General features: G+C 48.9%; 1 protein-coding gene across 1 annotated transcript in view; it reads right to left on the bottom strand.

Annotated features, from left to right (window-relative positions):
• The window catches only part of VWC2 (von Willebrand factor C domain containing 2), a 137,555-nt gene extending 115,781 nt beyond the window's left edge, over nt 1-21,774 (bottom strand). Inside the window, exon 1 of the mRNA XM_005900732.3 lies at nt 20,997-21,774. Within this exon, the coding sequence (XP_005900794.2) occupies nt 20,997-21,695 (699 nt within the window). The 5' untranslated portion in view covers nt 21,696-21,774. The remainder of the gene's footprint in view (nt 1-20,996) is intronic.
• Between the last annotated feature and the right edge of the window lie 1,882 nt (nt 21,775-23,656).

Raw genomic sequence — 23,656 nt, 5'->3', positions numbered from 1 at the left:
TGCCGGAACATGTTTTCGCTGAACCATCTATGAACAGATAAAAGAAAGATACTAACTTGACAGTGACTAGAATGTTTTCATAGTTAGAACCTTAGAATGCTCAGTAATGACGTACATGTCCATATCACATGTGCATAGGCAGTAAGACTCTACATTAAATACTGAGTTTATTTCTAAACAATTAAGTAGGAACAAGCAATGTAAGTCACACATGAAATGATTCTTAAATGTAAAATGAGGCCTTCATGATGGATACTGCTTGCAACAATCGCCTCACACATAAATGATCTGTATAAGTGAGTAGTGGTTTGGGAAGACCTTCTGTGCAAGTCATCTATTAGTGGTTGTATTTTATCCCATATATTTCACATTCATGAATTCAGGTGCAGTCAGATCTCTGTCTGTAAGGAGCTTTGCCTTGTGTCATTTCATAACCATGATTATCATCATTATAACTGTGAGAAGGACCAGGCTGTGAAACACAGCAGAAAACTATTGTGTTCAAAGGCAGAATTTGAATCCCAGTCTTGTCTGTGTCCTAAATGTCTTTCTATTCTCAAAGCAGCAACTTATTTTGTGCAACATGTACTTTTTTTTTTTTACTTCTTTTACCCAGCATTGTGACCTTGAGATGTATCTCTGCTGTAGCATACCATTCCTTTTTGATCATATTCCATTGGATAGACATGCTGCTGTTTGTGTATCCATTTACTTGCTTATGGACATTTGGGTTGTTTCTAGTTTGGGGCTATTACCCATAAAGCTGCAATGAAAACTCGGGGACACAGAAAAGAAACTAATTTTCAGACACTTCCTGCTGCTCCATCCCGTCTACACAGCACCTTCTCCTCACCATCCTGCAGAATGTCCACCTACTTGGGAATGCCAATATACTTTTCTTAAATCCAGTTTCTACACATCTTTCTGTCCTGTGCTGCCAGAAAAGGCCAGTGGCCCAGGTGAGAAGTCAAAGATGCCTTGTGTCACCTGAATTCTGCTGTCTGACTAACAACCAGCATTATATTTCCAATCTGGGACTTTGTCCTGGGGTTGCTGGCATGGAAGCCATGAAACCTCACTAATTACACGCTGAATGCAGATGCCCCTGCCAGAACAGACGAATCAGAGACCATGAAAATCCTAGTTAAATGTCCCAAGAAATTGTAACATTTTCATAGATGGGATTAATTTATGCACGAAGAGATGTCAGCCCAGACCTTTCTCAACTAAAATCATTCAACCTGAAATAAACTCTTCTCTTTATTTCATCCATCAGCAGAGAGATCCTCTTTATTTTTCTAACTGTTGTACTGTTGGATTCTGCAAAGTAAGATTAACATGAAAACAAAGAGAAACACTGAAATCTGGGGCTTCCATCTCCCTTCCCCTTTCCTGCTCCCCCATCCTCTCCTTTCTTTGAATCTCTGTAAGACCCAGGGCCCCTTGAATTCCTCCAGGCACACTGGCCCAGAGTGCGGTCCTACTCCCAGCCTGCAGTCAGCTGCTAACTAGATTCAGCACAACTCAAGAGCCAGGGCTGAGTCCCTGTCACATTGGGATAGTTATAGCAACTGAGCTGGTGCAAAATGCTGCACAGGTTCAATAAATATTGACTGAATCAAGGAAAAAATGGTTGGAAAGACACAAGAGCTAAAATTAACTTGCACAGCACATGAGAAACAGAAAAAAAAAAAATGAAATCTACAGCTTTGCTTCAGAAAGGGCTGGTCACCACCTGGTGAGGAGCTCTGAAGGATTAGACACCCACACACAAGGCAAAGGGAAGACAGATCCTTCTATTATGAGGGATCAAGATTTGGATTACATGCTTAATCCACAAGCGGACGAGAAGATACAGACGTTAGAATGATATAAATACAAAAACGGAGACTTACAGAAAGGATCCGACAGTGCATAGAGGGATGTGTGGAAATTAGGCCCCTAAACCCACAGCCTGACATCAGTAAGCAATTCCTGGAGATTCTGGAGCAGTCCAGTCCTGCACGTAGGAAGCAGGTGTCCCCCATGCTCTGCCTGTTACATCTCTCCTACCTGTTCTACTCTGTGTGCCACAGTTTCCTATAAATAGAGAAAACTTACATGGAATACCTGAGGACTCATACTCTGACAAGCTAGAACCAAGATTGCTGGGAGAAATACCAATGATTTCAGATATGCAGATGATACCACTCATGGGTAGAAAATGAAGAAGAACTAAAGAGCCTCTTGATGCCGATGAAAGAGAGAGTGAAAAAGCTGGATTGAGACTCAACATTCCAAAAAGTAAGGTCATGGCATCCAGTCCCATCACTTCATGGGAAATAGAAGGGGGAAAAGTAGAAACAGTGATAGACTATTTTCTTGGGCTCCAAAATCACTGTGGACAGTGACTGCAGCCATGAAATTAGAAGATGCTTGCTCTTTGGAAGGGAATCTATCACAAACCTAGATAGCGTATTCAAAAGCAGATACGTCACTTTGCTGACAAAGGTCCGTATAGTCAAAGCTGGGTTTTTCCAGTAGTCATATATGGATGTGAGAGTTGGACCATAAAAAAGGCTGAACGCTGAAGAATTGATACTTTCAAATTGTGGTGCAGGAGAAGACTCTAGAGAGTCCCTTGGACTGCACGGACAACAAACCTGTCCATCCTAAAGGAAATCAACCCTGAATATTCATTGGAAGGACTGATGCTGAAGATATAATGTTTTGGCTACATGATGTTGAGAGCCGACTCATTGGAAAAGACCCAGATGTTGGGGAAGACCGAAGGTAAGAGGAGAAGAGGGTGGCAGAGGATAAGATGGTTAGATAGTATCACTGACTCAATGGACATGAATTTGAGCAAACTCTGGGAGATAGTGGAGGACAGAGGGGTCTGGAGTGCTGCAGTCCCATGGACTGCAGACTCAGACACAACTTAGCAACCAAACACCAACAAACATACTCTCTTACTTACCCAATGGACCAACTTCAAATACAAATATGGAAGTTACCAGATGTGGACACACCCACCCTGCAGACGGGTTTATGCAGGCATGGGTCCTGGGACAGAAAGACAGGAACAGGCTGCCCAGGACCTACCACCAAATCCTCCCACCTCCACTGGCTGATCCCATAGGCTCCCTACCTAAGAGAATCCTGTATCTCACAGGGACATAAAGACATGCCGAAGTCATTCACCTCAGTGCCCAGTTGCAGACAATGGCAGGTGCCAACTGAGCTATATGCATGTCACAACTCCTAAAGGCGAAGCTGTCCCTAGGGGCTGGAGGGAGAGGAAAGAGTATAGACTGGAATGGGGGTAAGTCAGCTGCAGAAGAGGCGGCAGGCAGAGAAGGGGCCCCATCCGGGTAGACAGGATGTATCACTGCTCCTCAGGTCCCTCCTGGGGCCAAGAACCTACCCTAAAGAGACTCAGAAATCTGACCTGGTGAGAACAAACATTTTCTACCATCAGCAGAACTAAAAGAACTGTTCTGAAACTAAAGAACAAGAACTCAGTGTTAGTGCATCTGAGTTTTATTTATATATTAGTCATTCAGTCATGTCCGACTCTTTTGTGACCCCATGGACTATAGACCATCAGAGTCGTCTGTCCATGGGATTTTCCAAGCAAGGATACTGGGGTGGGTTGCCATTGCCTTCTCCAGGGGATCTTCCCAACCCAGGGATATACTATGACTTTTTTTGGTTAATTATTCTGATAATCTCTAATTAAGGAACAAGTTGCCATGCAGAGATACATACAAATTTTAACTCTTTTTTTTTTTTCAGGAGAAGTTTTTCAATAGTTTTAAAATAAAAACTAATGTAAGTGTTTTCAAGTTTAAGATACTACATCACTTTCTCATTTCATTTTTTTAATCTGCAAAACAACAATCTAAATAAAGTTTTGAAACAAGAAAATTTTCTTAAAAGAGAATTCCTCTGTTCACATGTTATCTTTTCTCTCCCCACCGAATGGATTGTAACTTCTTTAATAACCACTCTTTACTTTTCTGATGTTGTATTTTCATAGGATAAAGTTATTTTAAGAAAAAATTTAATGTGATAAAAGAAAATGTTATCGAAACTAAAAAAAAAAAAAGAGAGAGAGAGAAAGAAAGAAATAAGAGGCAGGAGCTAAAATTGCCCTTCCCTAAAAGCAGTCTAGGCTTGGCCCTGGATGACAGCATCCTCCCAAAACCACTGCCACACTTCTGTCACCAGATGGCGAGAGTGTCCTTTCTAGCTGCTAAATGTCTTCCCCAAAGTGCCCAGAGTCACACTTGTGAGCAGGATGCACTTAAGGGGAATCAAAAAGTCCCTTCTACTTAAACCACAGGTCTCATCAGCTTCTGATGACTGGGAGCTGGGTTATTTTGGAGCTGGAGGAAAAGGCAGGAGAAATGCTTTTCAACCCTGCTTTTGTATGGAGTGAACACACACCCGCAGGGCTGATGTACGGCCAAGGAACCTGCTTAGCAAGTCAGAGCAGTGGCTGGAACTGAGAGTCTGACCAGGGCCCTGGGTCATTCAGGTACCAACTTCACGAGTATGTCCTGGGCCAGTCTTTCTACTCTGACCAGTATCTCCTGACTCCTAGCAAGAAGCCTGAAAAATGCTATGCGGGTCCCAGCTTTCTTTTCAACAGTCACTTTGGACTAAATCCTTCCCCAACCTTACTACAGGTTCCACATCTGAAACTGTCTTAAATTAGAGCAAGGCCTCACTAAGCCCCTAAGCAGCAGAGGCCTGCCTCGGACATGGGGCACCACCAGCAGCCTGCATCTCCCAGGCTCTGAGCGCTCTCTGAGCTCCACCCCTGTCCATCAGGGCCACAGGGGGCGCCCACTCCCTGTAAGGCTCTCTGTCCTCCCCCTACCACAAGGACAGCAGCTCTGGAGTGAAACGAACCTGATCCACAGCCAGCTTCCAGCCACCAAACTAACCAATGGTCCTTCGCAGCTACAGAAAGCGGCTGCTTCCTCTGCCTTTAGAGATTTTTGTTTTGTTTTGTTCTTTTTGTCTTTCCCCTGGCTGTCAGAGAATGGATTTGCACACAAAGGGACTTAATTAAGAACTGTCCCCAGGAGCTGTCAGTTTCCAGTCTCAAGAAGAACACAACTTCACCCACCACACACACACACACACACACACACAGCAGATGAACAGAACAACAGTCTGACAACCCGACAAGGCCCTGCTTTCTTCTCAGGCACCAAAGACTGACTTTTTCTCCTTTATAGTTTAGCTTGAAGCAGGACCCTCTGTCTAACATCTTTCAAAACTTCTTGTGAATAAGTCCTCTGGGTAAATTTGGATCATGCAGGAACTCACTCACCGGGAAAATGTGGACAGTGTTTACATGGTGTATTTCGCCTGGCGGCAAGCAGTCAAGTAGTTGGGATGAGAATGAAGAAGGCTGCTGCTTCTGAGATGAAGACCCAGACCTGGTGAGTGTCCTGGAAGGGTCCTGATCTGACAGATCACACAGTCAAATAAGATGCAGCAAAAAGCCTGCTGGCCTCCTGTTAAGAGCTGAACATTTGTAAATTCATATGGTTAAAATTCATACGGTGAAGCTCTCACCCACAGTGTGATGGTCTCTGGAGGGAGAGCCTGTGGGAGGTCCTAAGGGTAAGATGAGGCCGAGTTCATGAGGGTGAGGCCCTCAGGGTGGGCTTAGTGTCCTCCCGTGAGAGGAGGAAGGCCCTCTCTCTACCTTGTGAGGACATGGTGAGAAGGTGGCCATGTACAAGACAGAGCGAGCAGAATCAGACACTGGAGGCACCTCAATCTTAGACTTCAACTCTCCAGAACCAAGAGAAGCAAATTTCTGTTGTTTCAGGCACCCAGTCTCATGTATTTCACTCTAGCAGCCTGAGCTAAGACACCACCTGCACCCGCATTTCTGCAGTGGAGAGAGGTGTGTGTCCACGTGGACCCAGCCCTGGCCTCCAGCTCTTGGCTTGCTGCAAACAGAGCTGACAGAGAGGAGGCGGGGCCAACAAGGTCTGGAGTAACCCCAGCCTGGACCCCACTCCCAGTAGGGAGGGCCCCTCTCTTCCCACTTGGGATCATGGGGGATGGTAAGATTTTGATGGAACAGCTTTAATACTTTACCTATTCACAGATTTCTAAAATTAAGACCTTAATAGACGGGACATGAGGCCAACTGGGCATGATCACCCACTCAGGCCAAATGGGGGGAAAAGGCCAGGGGAGCAGTTCCGTTAAGGCCAAACTCCTTCTGGGACCTCCCTGGTTGTCCAGTGGTTAGGACTCAATGCTTCCACTGCCAGGGCCCAGGTTCAGTCCCTGGTCGGGAACTAAGAGCCCACAAGTTGAGTGGTACAGCCAAAAAAATTTGAAAAGCCCAACTCCTCTTAAATAATGAGAGGATCTAAATTCTTTTATTTTGGAATTAGCATAAAGGTTAAAGATAAGTAATCCTTAGGAGAAAGAAGCAATAAAATGAATGGGCTTCCCTGGTGGCTCAGTGGTAAAGAATCTGCCTACAATGCATGAAACGCAAGAGACATTGGTTTGATCCCTGGGTCAGGAAGATCTCCTGGAGAAAGAAATGGCAACCCACTCTGGTATTCTTGCCAGGAAAAATTTCATGGACAGAGGAGCCTGGTGGGTTACAGTCCATGGGGTCACAAACAGCTGGACATGACTGAAGCAACTGAGCATGCACAGCCTTCCTTTAATATACAAATGACAAAAACTAAGTGTCTTCCAAGAGCAGGCTTTTAAAAGGTGGGTGTGAGATGTGATGAGAGGACTGGTTTCCTTGGGGATACAAGTTCAGAAATGAGGCAGTGAACTGGTGATAACAGGGAGTGGTGGGGACTCTGGCAAATGGAGAAAGCACTTAACACACTGAAGCCCATGTGTGTATCCCTTCCTGACACACAGACATGTACACATTCCGGAAGCACACAAAACCATGCCGCTTTCTTTCAGCATTCTTCACTTGGGATGGAAGTAATAATGCTTAAACGCTAAATGGGGAGAGATGAAGACCTCCAGAGGCGCGCTGACTCAGTGGAGCTGGAGGGAACAAGGGTCACAATCGCCAACTAGAAAGTGGCCACGTGGACACATCTGAGGTTGGAGCCTGGCTCCCAGCAGCCTGCCTCAGCTGTCAATCACCCAGCAAGTGCTGGGCCACGGGCTGAGCCTGGAGCACAGGCATCCTCAGCTCACACCTTTGGCCCCTGCACTTTGCCTTGAAGCTCAGCCTCTTCCACAGCATCCTGCAGTTACAACAGGCCAGCCCAGCGGTTTCTCCAGTTAATGAGGTCCCTTTCCACAGAGGTTTAAAACACCATGGGGCTCACTCACAAAAAAGGGACCATCTTTGAGCTCAGACACCTCCCTGAGAGCCAACCTTTCAATTGTGCCAGTGGCCCCTCACTGTTACCCCGGAGCAAGCTGAGCTTACTTCCTTGGCTCCCTGGAGGGCACAGGAAGCCTGAGGGGAACTCTGTTGCCAGTGGGAGGTGACCTGAGCCGAGTGGTTGACATCACAGCACAGTTTATCCCTCAGGCCACTGGTGTCCCCTGCTCCTCACAGGCCCAGGCAAAGGCAGCAGGCTTGTCAGAATTCTTTCTCTTCCTGACTCCCAGACCCTGACGTTTCTGCAAGTGTGACATGACTCAACTACTGGCCCGTGGAGGCAAAGGTGCTCCAGGCGGCCCTGCTCCCCATGGGAATGGATGGCCAGCATCCTGTCCACCCGGCTTCCCTGCACTGGGGCCTGGGGAACAGAGATGCCCCTATGACAGTGTCCACCGGCCGGGAGCCCTGTGTCCCCAGAACATGACTGTCAACAATTCAAGAGTGTGACCAGGCCTAAAACTATGGCTCCCGACATCTCAACAGGGATGAATAAATATGAGTCCTGGCTTGTTGAAATGAACTTTATTTGTTTCAAGCCTTCTGAAACAAAACTATTGAGATAGATTTGGGGGGAAAAAAAAACTCACAGAATTTAAAAGTAAAATGCAAGTAACGATTTTTTTTTAATGGTTTTGTGACATGGAGCGTTATTAAAGTCTTTTTTGAATTTGTTAAAACATTGCTACTGTTTTATGTTTGGGTTTGGGGGCCACAAGGCACATGCAATCTGAGCCCCCCAACCAGGAATCAAACGGGTGCTCCCCGAGGTGAAAGGCGAGGTGTTAACCCTGGACCACCAGGGAAGTCCCCAGGGAATTTTTAAAGTTGGACGAGGGAAACGTAAATGACTGTACCATGTCAACCTCCAACGAAAGCAAAGACACAAGACAGAAGGTCCAACCTCTCTAGTAGACTGTGTGTTACTATTTATTTCTGAGCTGCCTCCGGAGCAGAAGGGCCAGATCACTAAGAAGTGGCATCACTAGCTGTGGTTTTATACATGTGTGTGTATATATATACATACACACACACCTATGTGCATATATGTAAATATATACACACCTGCTGCTGCTAAGTCGCTTCAGTCGTGTCCGACTCTGTGCGACCCCATAGACGGCAGCCCACCAGGCTCCCCCGTCCCTGAGATTCTCCAGGAAAGAACACTGGAGTGGGTTGCCATTTCCTTCTCCAATGCGTGAAAGTGAAAAGTGAAAGTGAAGTTGCCCAGTCATGTCTGACGCTTTGACCCCATGGACATATATATATATATATATATAGATATATGTATATATATATACACTTAAATATATTATATCGGAGAAGGCAATGGCACCCCACTCCAGTACTCTTGCCTGGAAAATCCCATGGACAGAGGAGCCTGGTAGGCTGCAGTCCATGGGGTCTCAAGAGTCAGACACGACTGAGCGACTTCACTTTCACTTTTCACTTTCATGCATTGAGAAGGAAATGGCAACCCACTCCAGTGTTCTTGCCTGGAGAATCCCAAGGATGGGGGAGCCTGGTAGGCTGCAGTCCATGGGGTCGTGAAGAGTCAGACACGATTGAAGCGACTTAGCAGCAACAGCAGCAAATACATTATGTAGTGTGTGTGAGTGTTAGTAGCTCAGTTGTATCTGACTCTTTGTGACCTCACAGACTATAGCCCACCAGGCTACTCTGTCCATGGAATTGTCTAGGCAAGAATACTGGAGTCGGTAGCCATTCCCTTCTCCAGGGGATCCTCCCAACCCAGAGATCAAACCCACATCTCCTGCATTGAAGGTGGATTCTTCACCATCTGAGCCACCAGTTTTTGTTGTTCGGTTGCTCCGTCATGTCTGACTCTTCGAGACCCCATGGGCTGCAGCACGCCAGGCTTCCCTGTCCATCACTGTTTCCCAGAGTTTGCTCAAACTCATATCCATCGAATTGGTGATGCCATCCAACCATCTCATCCTCTGTTGTCCCCTTTTCCTCCTGCCTTCAACCTTTTCCAGGATCAGGGTATTTTTCAATGAGTTAGCTCTTTGCATCTGTTGGCCAAAGTATTGGAGTTTTAGCTTCAGTATCAGTCCTTCCAAAGAATATTCAGGGTTGATTCCTTTTGATCGACTGGTTTGATCTCCTTGCTGTCCAAGAGACTCTCAAGAACCTTCTCCAGCATCATAGTTCGAAAGCATCAATTCTTTGGTGAAGCTCATATAATGTTATGTACACTTAATATATAAGTGTGTGTATAAATATATACACACGCATATATCTTTCTTTAGCTTTATTGGGATTCCTGAACCGGGAAATTGAGGTCTTTCAATGAGAAAGACCTATCACTATCTCTTCCCCACATTCTCTGCTACCTCTCTCAAAATTCTAACTGCACGTATGTCACTTCTCTCTCAATCCTCCGTGTCCCCACACATGTCTTTCCTACATTCCACCTGTGCCCCTGTGTTTCCTTCCCGGCCACGGCTTCAAGTCCACCCCCAGGTTCACTAGATTATCTCAGAACCTGCATCTGCCATCCTGCCAAACTCTCCCCTTGAAGATCAGTTCTAATGACTGTAGCCTTCCTTTACAGAGGTTCTATCTGATTCCTTCCCAAAGCTGATGAGTACTTTGGTATAGTGATATTGTTTACCCATTCATTTTATTCCCGCATTTATTTCTCTAGGCATAAAAAATAATTCTCATTTATAGCTTGACATCTGAGTCTGATCTGACTGCTTTTGTCTCAGCTGCTTTTTCTCCTTATGTGTTATTGTTATTTTGACATCATATTCCTTGGAACTGTATGTGTGGGGAGTCTCTGAGGCCAGAGAGTGTTTGCCTCTGCCAGATACCTGTGGGCACTGCCAGTCTGGGGCCCCTTTAAATGAAAACATTCCACGTGGATTATCCAGAGCACTCAGGGAAGCATGACCATCCACATCCACAGGAGGGCATGTGCAACTGCTGACTGTGAGCCCCAGCTCTGCCCACACTGAGGCTGTCCAGGACTGTGTCTGCACTGCCCTCCTGCAGGACAGACTCTTCTGGGGAGCCTGCTTCTATGAGACATACCCTGATCTGACTCTCTCCACCTGTGGTCCTGGGCTTGCCACATGCCCCAGCCTGGCCATAAGTATCAAGCATCTAGGTCCCAGGCATCAGTGATGGCTGTCAGCCAGCCACCCCTGAAGCCAGCCGCCCCTCTGGCTGACTTTCCTCTCTGGATTCTGATGTCCACCTCCAGAGACTAATTTCTCTGTGAGTGTGTGTGTGTGTGTCTTTTTGCCATTTCTGATGTGCTTTTAAGAAGATGTGTTTTATTGTATGAGATCCAAGATTTCATGACTTTTATAAAAACAGTGGGTTTTCAGGCTATAAGTCTTCCATATTCTCAGGCAAAATCACCTGTGCTATGATCAGAAATGCACAGAGCCTTAATTTTCCAACGCTCTGTTTTTCCACGGGCCAGGGCCTCCCTGAGAACTCACAGGGCCATGGGCAGATGCCTGACATCATTGCTTTATGCATCCATTCGAAAGGCACTCTGTGTCCTGGCCGCACCCCAGTGCCCGGCAGAAATAGAAAGAGAAGTGAAATCCAGCTGGCAGGATCTCAGCCTTGGAACAGATAAGCAGCAAGAAGGATTTCCGGCTACGTGGTCAGAACCATGCCATGAAGGATGGCTACAGGGGCTGCAGACTTGAGTGGAAAACTGGAACCTTTACTCAAGCTCACAACTGTTCTATCTGAAACAGGCTTGGTCTTTCCCCTCAAAATCAGCCCCAGGATTCCTCTGCCATTTAAAGGCAAACCATCAACAGCCGTGGGGTCTGAATGAGTTGCCTCCACCTACCTGCCCGGCAGACACCCCGTGCCCCATGACCAACCTCCGGGCACATCTCTCTCTACAAGGTCCCTGCTCCTTGACTGGAAGGACCTGGCAGTTTGTCACCGTATCACTGGGATCTAGGCCAATGCCTGCAAAGATTTATTGAATAAATAAATGCAAGAATGAATTTTCTGTTGGGATGTATCAGATCCGAGGAAGGACTATTTACAGGAACACACAGCCCCCTAGAGTCACCTCCTAACAATGAGGACCTTCTTCATGGGCCATCCTCCTGGAGACCAAGTGCCTCACTGGAGGCAGGACCACTCCTGAGAAGCCCACCCCCCCAGGCCACATGAGCAGCAGGCTTTTGCTCTGCTATTTGTACAGAGCTCTGTGGGTTCTCACATCTCTCACCTCCTTCCTATAACATGACAGACAAGCAAGATCCTCTCTACAGTTTCCTAACAGCTAACAAGGAGGCTCTGTTGCCTGGACTTTCCAGTTGGTGGAGTGGTAAAAGCATCTGCCTGCCAATGCAGAAGACGTGGGTTCGATCCCTGGGTTCGGAAGATCCCCTGCAGGAGGAAATGGTAACCAACTGCAGTATTCTTGTCTGGAAAACTGCTTGGACAGAGGAGCCTGGCAGGCTGCAGTCCATGGGGTTGCAAAGAATATGGGATCACAAAGAGTTGGTCATGACTGAGCAACTGAGCGTGCACGATTATCATCCTTGGGCATAGAACAAGGGCTCACAGTGACACAAGGGCTCACAAGGACAGAGTCCTTGAAGTTCTAGAGACTGACTATCCATGCCAACTGAAGGACAAGGCTGGAGAGGGTGGCCAGGGTCCCTGAGCCGCCTCTGATGCAGGCTGGCTTGTTTGATCTTGAAGAAGTTGCTGGTTTTATACGGTGACACCTCTTCACTTATGAACAGACAGCATCACAAAGCCACATGACTGCAGGACCATGGGAAAGTCAGGCCAGCGGGGAGATGGTCTCCTGGGGAGCCAAAGCCCTTCTCAAAAAGCAGCTTGGCCCTGGCAGATGGCTACCATCTGGGACTCCCCCTGTTCTCATGCAAACTGGCAATTGAAGTATCTGTATGAACTTCTCACTTGTTAAATGTCCTCTCCAGTGACACAAACAGCTGATGTTCTGTGAGCCAAGCAGAGCACTCCCTGGGCCAGGGCTGGTTGTCAGTCCATCAATCTGCCACCCCGGCCTGACGACCTTTGAGGTCCTACCCCCTGGTCAAGATCTGGAACCTACTGGAACCTTCCTCTTTGCCCTCAGGGAGCTCCCGGGGCTCAGAGCTCATGTTCTCCTTACAACTCAAGATTTCATACTTTGAAGCCCACAGATGCTCATTTTGTTCCCTATGGCTTTGTCCCCTATGTTATAAGTGAAACATAACATACATCCACATAAACACAACCAAATTCATTCAGTGTTTACCAGGCCAGTATAAGCCTTTCCTTTTCCAGGTACCAGAAATTCTTCCAGCCACACACAAAATGCCCCTCCACCCCCTGGGATCAGGAAGATAAGGGAGCAGGGCTGGAAGGAAAGGTCCGACAGACCAGGACTCAAATCCTGCCCCCCACACCCTGTTACTAGCTTGATGACTTTCATCAAGTTACTTAACTGTTTTGAAACTTAGTTTTCTCTCCTTAAAGAAAACACCACCAACTCATCAGTCTGTTGTGTAATCACACCCCCAACATATAAACATATAATCCCTGGATAAATGTTGGTTTTCTTCTTCTTGTCATAAAAGACTAAACTTTTAGGTTAGCAGATATTGGTCCTGTCTAAAACGTCTGTAAGACAATTGGGCCACACCAAAATACCCTTAAAATTTGGTCCTGTTCAAAGAATCCATGCCAAATGATTTGGGACAGGACCAAACAGCAGGTACTTTTTTCCTTTTCTAATGAATACAGTTGATTTACAATTCTGTGTCCGTTTCTGGTATACAGCAAAGTGATTCAGTTTTATATATATATAAATATCAATGTACATATAACTTCAAACTCGTTTTAGAAAAGGCAGAGGAACCAGAGATCAAATTGCCAACATCCGCTGGATCATGAAAAAGCAAGAGAGTTCCAGAAAAACATCTATTTCTGCTTTATTGACTATGCCAAAGCCTTTAACTGTGTGGATCACAATAAACTGTGGAAAATTCTCAAAGAGATGGGAATACCAGACCACCTGACTTGCCTCTTGAGAGACCTATATGCAGGTCCGGAAGCAACAGTTAGAACTGGACATGGAACAACAGACTGGTTCCAAATAGGAAAAGGAGTACGTCAAGGCTGTATATTGTCACCTTGCTTATTTAACTTATATGCAGAGTACATTATGAGAAACACTGGGCTGGAAGAAGCACAAGCTGGAATCAAGATTGCTGGGAGAAATGTCAATAACCTCAGATATGCAGATGACACCACCCTTATGGCAGAAAGTGAAGAGGAACTCAAAAGCCTCTTGATGAAAGTGAAAGAGGAGAGTGAAAAAGTTGGCTTAAACCTCAACATTCAGAAAACAAAGATCATGGCATCTGGTCCCATCACTTCATGGAAAATAGATGGGGAAACAGTGGAAACAGTGTCAGACTTTATTTTTTTGGGCTCCAAAATCACTGCAGATGGTGACTGCAGCCATGAAATTAGAAGACGCTTACTCCTTGGAAGAAAAGTTATGACCAACCTAGATAGCATATTGAAAAGCAGAGACATTACTTTGCCAACAAAGGTCTGTTTAGTCAAGGCTATGGTTTTTCCTGTGGTCATGTATGGATGTGAGAGTTGGACTGTGAAGAAAGCTGAGCTCCGAAGAATTGATGTTTCTGAACTGTGGTGTTGGAGAAGACTCTTGAGAGTCCCTTGGACTGCAAGGAGATCCAACCAGTCCATCCTAAAGGAGATCAGTCCTGGGTGTTCCTTGGAAGGAATGATGCTAAAGCTGAAACTCCAGCACTTTGGCCACCTGATGTGAAGAGTTGACTCATTGGAAAAGACTCTGATGCTGGGAGGGATTGGGGGCAGGAGGAAAAGGGGACAACAGAGGATGAGATGGCTGGATGGCATCACTGACTGGATGGACGTGAGTCTGAGTGAACTCCGGGAGATGGTGATGGACAGGGAGCCTGGCGTGCTGCGATTCATGGGGTCGCAAAAAGTCGGACACGACTGAGCGACTGAACTGAACTGAACTGAACTGATAACTTCTTCAGATTCTTTTCCATCACTGCTTATTACAAGATACTGAATATAGTTCCCTGGGCTATACAGTAAAGCTCTTGTTAAATAACTATTTTATATATAGTAATGTGTATTTGTTAATCCAAAACTCGTAGATCATCCCTTCCCCAGCCTTCCCCTTTCGTAACCATAAGCTTATTTTCTGTCTGTGAGTCTGTTTCTCTTTTGTAAATAAGTTCAATTGTGTCATTATTTTGGGGATTCCACATATAAGTGATATCAATATCATATGATATTTGTATTTCTCTGTCTGACCTTCACTTAGTGTGATAATCTCTAGGTCCATGACGTTGCTCCATGCCAAGGACCTCTTGGCATGGAGCAAATATCTTTTGAAAGTTTTGGATTGGACCAAATGATCATACAGATATCAAGGACATTTTGGCATAGATTGAAGATCTTATGGACCAGAGTTTTTAGGAAAGTTTGGATATGAACAACTGTCCTGCAGGAACTTTTATAGTACTTATCTCATATGTGCATACAAAGTACCATGTGGAACAGGTAAAAAAAGCAGTCATTCACATTAAGTTTCTCCCACCTGAGTTAGGGGCACATCGAAAGATCTAGAGAAACCATATGGACTCTCCTTGCTTTAAAAATAAAATTGTTACCACTTAAATGGCTCTAGATAGAAAGGCAGAAACTAAGAAGTCCAAAATTCATCAAATCTTACTAGGAACCAAAACAAACTCAGTGGTAGCAACCACACACACATGAAACTGACTTCCATAAAAGAACGTCCACTTTATACAACTCAGTTCATGTTCTTTTGCAAAGGAAAACAATAATAGTATTATTTTGATTTAAGTAGCATCAGTAGAAAGAATACAAATCCTATTAGACTGAAAAACATGGACAATTGTGTCTTTTTCCTTCTTGGCACTTTCTCATAATTGCATTACAGATCTGTTGAGATGATGATGCTTTTGATTCCAAATTTCATGTAGGTTGTTTTCCATTAATAAACTCCTAGAAAGGAGATTTTGTAGCAAGCCAGATGCTGAGGCCTTAGGAAAGGCATGTAACTCAGTGGTCCCCAAACATCTCACCTGTGACTCCCTCATTCACTGATTTCCTGTCCAACTTTCCCCGTGCTTTGAAAGACAGCCTAGCAAGGAGCACGTATTAATAATTCATTTTCTCTTTTCTTCAAAGGCTTATACAATTGCCAATCAGAGCTCCTGATCTGCCACAATAACCAGTGTGGACACACAGAACTGATGTGATTCTAACAAAAGCAAAGTGAAAGTTCAGTTCTCCTGAGTGGCCTTACCCAGGGGAGTCCCACATTCATGAGATTCTGTGAAACGGGAAACAAACCTGCAGACCCCAATTCTGTCCTCACAGTCCCCAGAAATCAGGGTTCCCGGGAGGGGAACAAGTTCTTCTGTTGCTCAAAATGGAGTCATTTTTTAATGAAAGAATTTCAAATTTGACCTGCTGCTGGTCTGCATGGAAGTTCTCAGGGGCACATTTAAAAGTGAGGCCCTCGTGTGACACAAGCACCCACTGACTTAAGTAGCATGATAATTCCTGAAATGGTGCTCTGAATGGAACAGACACTGGATCACCGCGATCTGTGTGGGCAGCTTCATTATGTTTTATTTATGTTTCTCAGGCATTTTGTGTGCTACCCGTCCCTCTGCGCCTTGTCTATGAATTCGTTCTTCCAATCACTCTTGCTGATGCATCCTTGTCCCACCACACTCTTTACGCCTCCCTGGACCCAAGCCTATGAGGTCAACTCTGATCACTGACACCAATGTTACAGGCTGGACTGGGTCCTCTCCCAGATTCAGACACTGAAATCCTAAATCCAAGAGCTCAGAATGCCACTGTACTTAGAGACAAGGTCTTGACAGAGGCCGTCCAGGTGAAATAAGGTCATACAAGTGGGCACTCGGGAAGACAGCCATCTACGTGCCCAGGAGGGAGGCCTGGGGGAAACAGCCCCACCCACTCCTTGATCTTGGACCCCCAGCCTTCAGGGCTGTAAGACAACAAACTTGTACTGTGGAAGCCACCACGTCTGTGGGATTTTGTTAAGCAAACGGAAAGGTGTTCATGTATAAAAAATATAAACCAAGAGACAGGCTTCCTTACTCAAAGTTGGAGACTTGTTGGTGTAAGAACAGGATACTAGGTATGACTTGAGAGGCAATGGAAGGCATTCTAGTAGTAACTATGCTTTTATCTGGATATACAAATGAAATTGCAAACACCCCCAGCGGGATGAGGGTATTACTCTAAGTATTATTAGCAGCTCAATGGTATTTCATTGAAGAGTGAGGTCTTCAGCTGACATCTGCCCAAGATCAACTAGGCTGTAAGGAATGAGGGTTTTAAAGGGGTAAAGAGCCTGGAGAGAAGGGAGAGACAGACTGAAGTACAGAGAAAACTGGGCAGAGAGTGAAAGTGAGCAGGACTCTGTGGGGCCCTCCCTAGTATAAAAACCTTTCTGCATTTTATTTCTCCTTTGTAGGACAAAGATTTCAGCCTCCAAGACCTTCCCTGAGTTCCAAAGGGCAGATTCAAACATCAATAATTAGGGGCATGAAGAACGCAAAAAGAAACAGTCATGCAGATGGAGGAGGGCCCTAGTTTCTCCTGGGTCATGGACACAGACCTCTGATATCTATCTTTGAATTCCTTTGCAGAAAGTAAGGCACGCCCCCTCCTGGACAATGGTAACTTCAGGCTGAGCACAAAATTCCTGGAGCCCTCACTACCAACCAATCAGAGGAGGGTTACACACCCAGCAGCCTACCTCCCAAATTTTGCCTGTAAAATCTTGTCCAAAACCCCTCTCCCTCCCCATGCTCCTTGCCTTGTTGTTATTGTTGTTCAGTCACTCAGTCATGTCTAATTCTGTGCGACCCCATGGACTGCAGCACGCCAGGCTTCCCTGTCCTTCACTATCTCCTGGAGCTTGCTCAAACTCATGTCCATTGAGTCAGTGATACCATCCAACCATCTCACCCTTCTCATCTCGTCCCCTTCTCCTCTTGCCTTCAACCTTTCCCAGCATCAGGATCTTTTCTAATGAGTCAGCCCTTAGCATCAGGTGGCCAAAGTATTGGAGCTTCAGCTTCAGCATCAGTCCTTCCAATGAATATTCAGGGTTGATTTCCTTTAGGATTGACTAGTTTGATCTTCTTGCAGTCCAAGGGACTCACAAGAGTCTTCTCCAACACCATGGTTCAAAAGCATCAGTCTTTTGGCACTCAGCCTTCTTTATGGTCCAACTCTCACATCCATATATGACTATTGAATGCATGGCCCTGCAATAAATATACCTTTATCTGCTCTAAACTCTGAGGTTTCAGTTGATTTGGCTCCAGTGTGCAGCTGGCACAGTGACTGCAGAGAGGCCCCCAGGACAGAGACCCACAGGAGGGCTGGGAGAAGTGATGTTCTGCCTGGGGCTGCCTACACATCACAGGCACAAGAATCAGTTCTGTCGAGCTCCCAGTCTCCATCCGTAATCTCCTCTCTCTCAGAAAGTAGAGTACAGACTACCAAAGCGCCTGCGTGCCTCAGGGAAAGCGGACCAGAACCAGCCTCCCTTTCACCTCCAATTTTGCCATGGTCAGCAGTGTTTCATGTGTGACCCTTGAGACCACAACCTCCACTGAACTGCATTTTTTTCGGAGAAGCCCCCAGAGCTTCAGATATAAAATGCTTCCCTTTTCTGTTTCCTCTGCTATGCAACCTGCAAGCCCTGGCAGACCTCCTGGAAGCCCAGTGGGCCCAGACCAGGCACGGGGGCAAGCCCCACGGACTCACGGTTGACCCTGTGTGCTTAGTTGCTCGGTTGTGTCTGCCTCTTTGTGACCCCAAGGACTGTGTAGCCTGCTAGGCTCCTCACTCCATGGGATTCTCCAGGCAAGAATACTAGAGTGGGTAACCATTCCCTTCTCCACAGGATCTTCCTGAGCCAGGGACTGAACTCAGGCCTCCTGCATTGCAGGTGGATTCTTTACCAGTGAGCCACCACAGCTGACCCTAAACCCTTCTAAGCTCAACCTCCCAACACCCCTGACAAAGCCCTGCATCCTTTTGGTCTTGGAAGGAAACATGCACAAAGCCGCACTAAATCAGGGAAAACCTACAAATGTTCCTGATACTAACAGAAATGAACAAGCACGATATATACAGTGAAATCCTTATGCAATTGTATATGTCATAGGAGCAGGAATACAGTGGAAATTTTGCAGCAGCTGCTCAACCCTCATGCATGTGTCATCCTAGCAGCTGGTAATGATTGGATGAAAGTTAAGAATGAAGGGTCACTTGAAGATGAAAGATGCACTTAATACACTCAAAATAGCTTTATTAATATTTTGATTCTTCCCAAGATAATCATCTCTCCAAACTCCCTTTTGCTAAATTCTCCCATCTCCAGAGTGGGAAACACATTCCACTTTCATTTGTTCATTCTCATGCTTAGTCGTGTCTGACTCTTTGCGACCCTATGGACTGGAGCCCTCCTCCAGGCTCCCCTGTCCATGGGATTTCCCAGGCAAGAATTCTGGAGTGGGTTGCCATTTCCTCCTCCAGGGGATCTTCTAGGCTTAGGCATCGAACTTGAGTCTCCTGCATTGCAGGCAGATTCTTTACCAGCTGAGCCATCAGGGTAGGCACTAATTTTTGGAAACAGAAATCCACCAGGAGATTCCCCCACCAACCATATACACAGACAGACCATGGCATCCAGCATTTAGCAATGGATAACTCAAACAGATTTGAATTCTTCCTTCTGCCTGTGATGGCTGCTCTGTGATGTGTTTGGGCTTCTGAGATCAAAATGTTAGTAATTCCTCAGCCCGCCTTGTGGGATACATAAGAAATGATTATGTTACTACACATAGTGCAGACAGTAAATATTATTAATAAAAAAATTAACTCCTTGTCTTTGATCTTATAACACTTTCTGATGAACCTGAAACTCCAGGGAATTGTTTGGCTACAGTCCCATTCTGGCCAACACAGAAGGTGGCTCCTTTGGGTCCCACTAGCTCCCAGGGCCAGCTTTGCTTCTGCACTTCCGGGCTGCACTCAAAACTTCTGGAGAGGCATCTGTCTGGCTCTTCAGTCCTCTAGGAGAATTTTGAAAGCAGAGTTCCTGACTTCTATTGTATGGCCAGGGCCTGGTTCCCATAAAGTTCTCATCAAAGTTGTCTGGTTCTCCAAAGGGTCGAAGCCAAGAATTGTGTTCAACATGTTTGCCTGGAGTTAGACCCTGAATGTCAGGTGGTTAGAACTCCAGGGAGCCTTAAGGAATGGCTAGCCTTACTTTACAGATGACAGGAAAGAGAGTGTTTCTACAGCACTCAGGAATTCATTCCTGAAACTCACTACCTGATGTCACACCCTGGCCACATTCTCAATCTGTAGATCTCAGAGGCTCCGTTCTGGAGACCCTGGAGGAGATTCCTCCCCATCTGCCTCCTCACTCAGCTTTGGGGGCCGGAAGTCCCAGGACACCCTCTGCTGCCCAGAAAAACTCTGGCATGCCAAGTCAACTGGCCAAGTCCAGGAAGGCCAGAGGCTGAGCCAACCCTGGGGGGCTGGAAAGACTGAGCAGAGGTGTGGGTGGTCTGCCAGGGCCACTAGTGAAGAAGCAGGGCTCTGGGCAAGTTTAGCCCCTGGCCAGCACACCCACTGGGCAGTATGTCCACCCAGCACCCGTGGGGCTGCGCTTTTGGTGTAAATAGAGCCTAGAATATCAAAGAAGGCTTGGGGCACTGAATCTGCTTCTTAGCAGCTGTGTTGCCCTGGACACCTTATTTAAATATTCTGTGTCTCAGTTTCCTCTTCTCCATCAGCTGGAGGTAAGAGATCACAATCGACTTTATAGCCTAGCTTGAGGTTTAACTAAGTTAGTATAGGTGAAAATGCAGCCTGGGGGTGGGACATTACTGTAGGCATTCAGGAAATAGCAGTACTAATATTATGACCAGTACTCGCCTAAAATAAAACCATTTAAAAAACCATAACCTGGACTTATTTTTGCCATGGACCATGTTTTGGCATCCAATCAGCAACAATTTTGTTTTGTTTTGTTTTAATTTCTAGAACATCTGCCTGATACCCAGCACATAATCCAGGGAAATGGCTTATTTATATGAATAGTCTCCCTTAATGAACTATTAACTGAAGAATACATCCCAAACAGCAAGGTAAATTGCCCTGTATTTGAAAACAGGGTGAACATTTCAGCAGCAACACTTTTAACTCCGGAGCAGCCAATTAAGGTTAAAAGCGCAGCCAGTACTTTTGCTTGGGCTTTGGTGCCACGGGCTTTACTCTAAGGCAACCCTTTTGGAGCAAATGCATGTCAGCTGGGCACTTGGCTTTCAAAAATTACCTCTGCACTGAAAAAGAGAGGGGACACAGGCACAGCGCGGTCCACCTCTGAGAACCACAGGGCGCCTCTTCTCCAAAGTGGGGGCGAGGAGCCAGCTCACCGGCTCCTGGGACGTGCAAAGTCGCCCGGGCGCTGGCCTCTTACCACGAACTCCTCCAGGGTCTGGTAGGTCTTGCCCCGGAACTCGCAGTAGTTCTTCCTCTCCTTGCACTGCGGGCAGCACTGGCTGGTGTCAACGTGGATGCAGCGCGGGTGCAGCCGCGGGCACTCGGGCTGTGCACACAGCGGTCCCTCCTCGGTGCACAGGCAGGGGCAGGCCGAGGGTCCCGGAGCAAACTTCTCCCCGATCGCATACACGAAGCCGCTCTCGTCCACGCAGCCCTTGCCCCGGTAATCCGGGTACGCGTACTCCTCCGGCGGCTCAGGCGTGGGCTCCGACTCCGGACCCGCCACGTCCTGGGCGGCGGCGGCCGGGGGCTCTTCGTGCGGGGTGTCCCCGCGGGGTCGCCCCTGCAGGTCCCCGGCCCCGGCGCCCCCGCCCTGGGCGGCCCAGGCCTGCTTCTGCCTGCTCCACGCCTCCCGGCCGGCCAGCCCGCGGCCGCTCTTGCCCTTCCAGTCCCGGCCGCCGCCGCCGCCCTCGTCCCTCGCCGGGCGCCCGAGCTCGCTCACCCGGCCCGGACCGTCCCGAGACGCGTGCTCGCGCTTCTCCTGGCCCGGCCGCTCCGGCGCCTGGGCCAGCTTCTCCAGCGGGATCCTCGGGCTGCACAGGGCCACCATCAGGCAGCAGGTGAGCAGGAGGGAACTGGACAGCGCGCCAACTGCCATCGCAGTGGAGCTGGGCATTCCCTACCGCGTCCCGGCGGGCGGGCGGGCGGGGAGCGCGGCCGAGGGGCGAGTCGCATTCACAGCCCGGGGGCGCGCCGCCGCCAGCCGGGAGCCGCCGTCCCTGCGGAGAGAACAGCAGCACAGCTGAGCCCCGCGGCCCGCGCGCGCCCGGCCCCCTCCCGGCCCCGAGCCGCCCGACCCCGAGGCTCCCTAGATGGACTCGCCGGACCACGAGGGCAGGGGCTGCATTCCCGGCGCCCGGGCGCCGCCAGGGGTCCTACAGATCCAAGATTGCGGGCCTGGACACGGAAGCGAGTCCCAGAAAAACACCGACCCGCAGTGTGCCCCCTGTCGTCGTTATTAGCGGGTGGTGGAGCGGTGGGGATGCAGCAAGCTGGGCCCGCGCCCCCTGCAAGGCTCGGATGGAGCCACATAACTCCAGCGCCTCGCGCCCCTCTTCAGGTCCCGGCCACACTTCCCCAAAGGTCGCACAGTGGAGAATTCCGCAGTGGAGTGGACGGTGAAGACTGTGCAGAAAAATAAGAAGGAAACCCTTCCTCGCTTGCCTGAGGGCGTTTGGGGAAGAGGGGAGGGAAGGAAGGGAAGAAACCTTGCAGGGCCCGGTGATTCATCTGAAAAACTTTTCAAACGCCGCCAGTGCGGGGCGCAGACGCCCCTTCCCCGCTCTCCAGCTCGGACCCGGCTGCCGGGGGAAGAAGGTCCCCGACTATCCCCCAGCCCACCCCCAGTTCCCGGCTGCGGGTCGGGGATTCCGCAGGCTTCTCTTCCTCCGCCAGCCATCTGGCAGCGGCTCAGCGACTCCGGGCGCAGACCAGAGACCCTCGTGTGAGCCGCAGCGCTCAGTCTCCTAATTTCTTTGACCCTGGAGGGGGTCGTGGCCTTGGAGCAGGAAGGCCCAGCAGACTGAAGGTGTGCGGTGGAGAAGGCTGGAGATGGAGGGCGGGGGCGAACGCCCCTCAGTCTCCCGGTCTCCGAAAACCTCTCTGGTTCCCAAACTTTCTGCGGCCCAAAAGGGCCGACAGAACCCTAGACTAGACGCTGCAGGGTACTGGCCGCCCAGTCTCTCTCCACCTAGCCGTCCAACTCCCCAAATCTGTGCGCCCCGGAGTGGCTTCCTCCGCTTCCCCACCCTCTTACAGTAAGCAGGGCTCCTCTGTGCCCTCTGCTCATTTCCAGCCCCAGCCCGGTGGACCTCATCCAGGCGATCAACCATATTTACAAACTTGGGGTCTGGGGTGGGGGGACTTCTCCTAAGCAGCAGGGATGCGGAAGGGCCCCCGGGGCGCGGACACCCAGCATGCATCCTCATCTCCGAGGGCGGGCGCCCAGCCTACATACATGAGCGCAGGGCGCCGGCCGGACGCCGGGCTCGCGGCGGGCTCAGGGGCAGCAGCGGCGGGCACGGACCCTGGGCGCCGGCGCCCATCCTCCGGCCGGCGAGGGCCCGGAGCGGAGCGCACAGCGGAGAGCTCAGCCCCACCTGCGCGCGCTCCGCCCGGCGCGTGCACTCGGCTAGGGCGTCTCCGCGGTCTGGCTCGTCGCGCCGGCGGCCGGGAGCCGTGGCCCCAACTCGCGTCAGTTTCTGCGCCGCCTTCCGCCGCTCATCCTCCGATCTGGTCCCTGCGTCTCCGCCACGAATCGCGCCCCGGGGCGCCCCAACTCATTCTTGCTCTTCTCGGGCAGGCGCGGAGAGCTCCCCGGACCAGGCAGCCGGGAGGCTGGGGTGTCCGCGGCGCGTAGGAGGCAGAAGAGACGCCCGGAGCGCGGCGGGCGGGCGACGGGCCCCGAGGCCGGAGTGGGAGCCCTTGCTCCCGCCTCCCCTGCCGCAGCCGCTTCCCGCCCCGCGCGCTCCCCGCCCTCCTCTGCGGCCGGGGTTTGGGAGGCGTCGCCGTGGCGGCCGGCGCTACCCGGGGGTTGGAAGACCTCCCGCCCCGCTGCCCACCTCGCGGCCGAGACCC

This window comes from Bos mutus, chromosome 4, assembly GCF_027580195.1.
Source record: "Bos mutus isolate GX-2022 chromosome 4, NWIPB_WYAK_1.1, whole genome shotgun sequence".
In the NCBI taxonomy this organism is placed as follows: Eukaryota; Metazoa; Chordata; class Mammalia; order Artiodactyla; family Bovidae; genus Bos; species Bos mutus.
The sequence above is the reverse complement of the archived record's forward strand: the minus strand, read 5'-3'. Positions and strand labels throughout refer to the sequence as shown.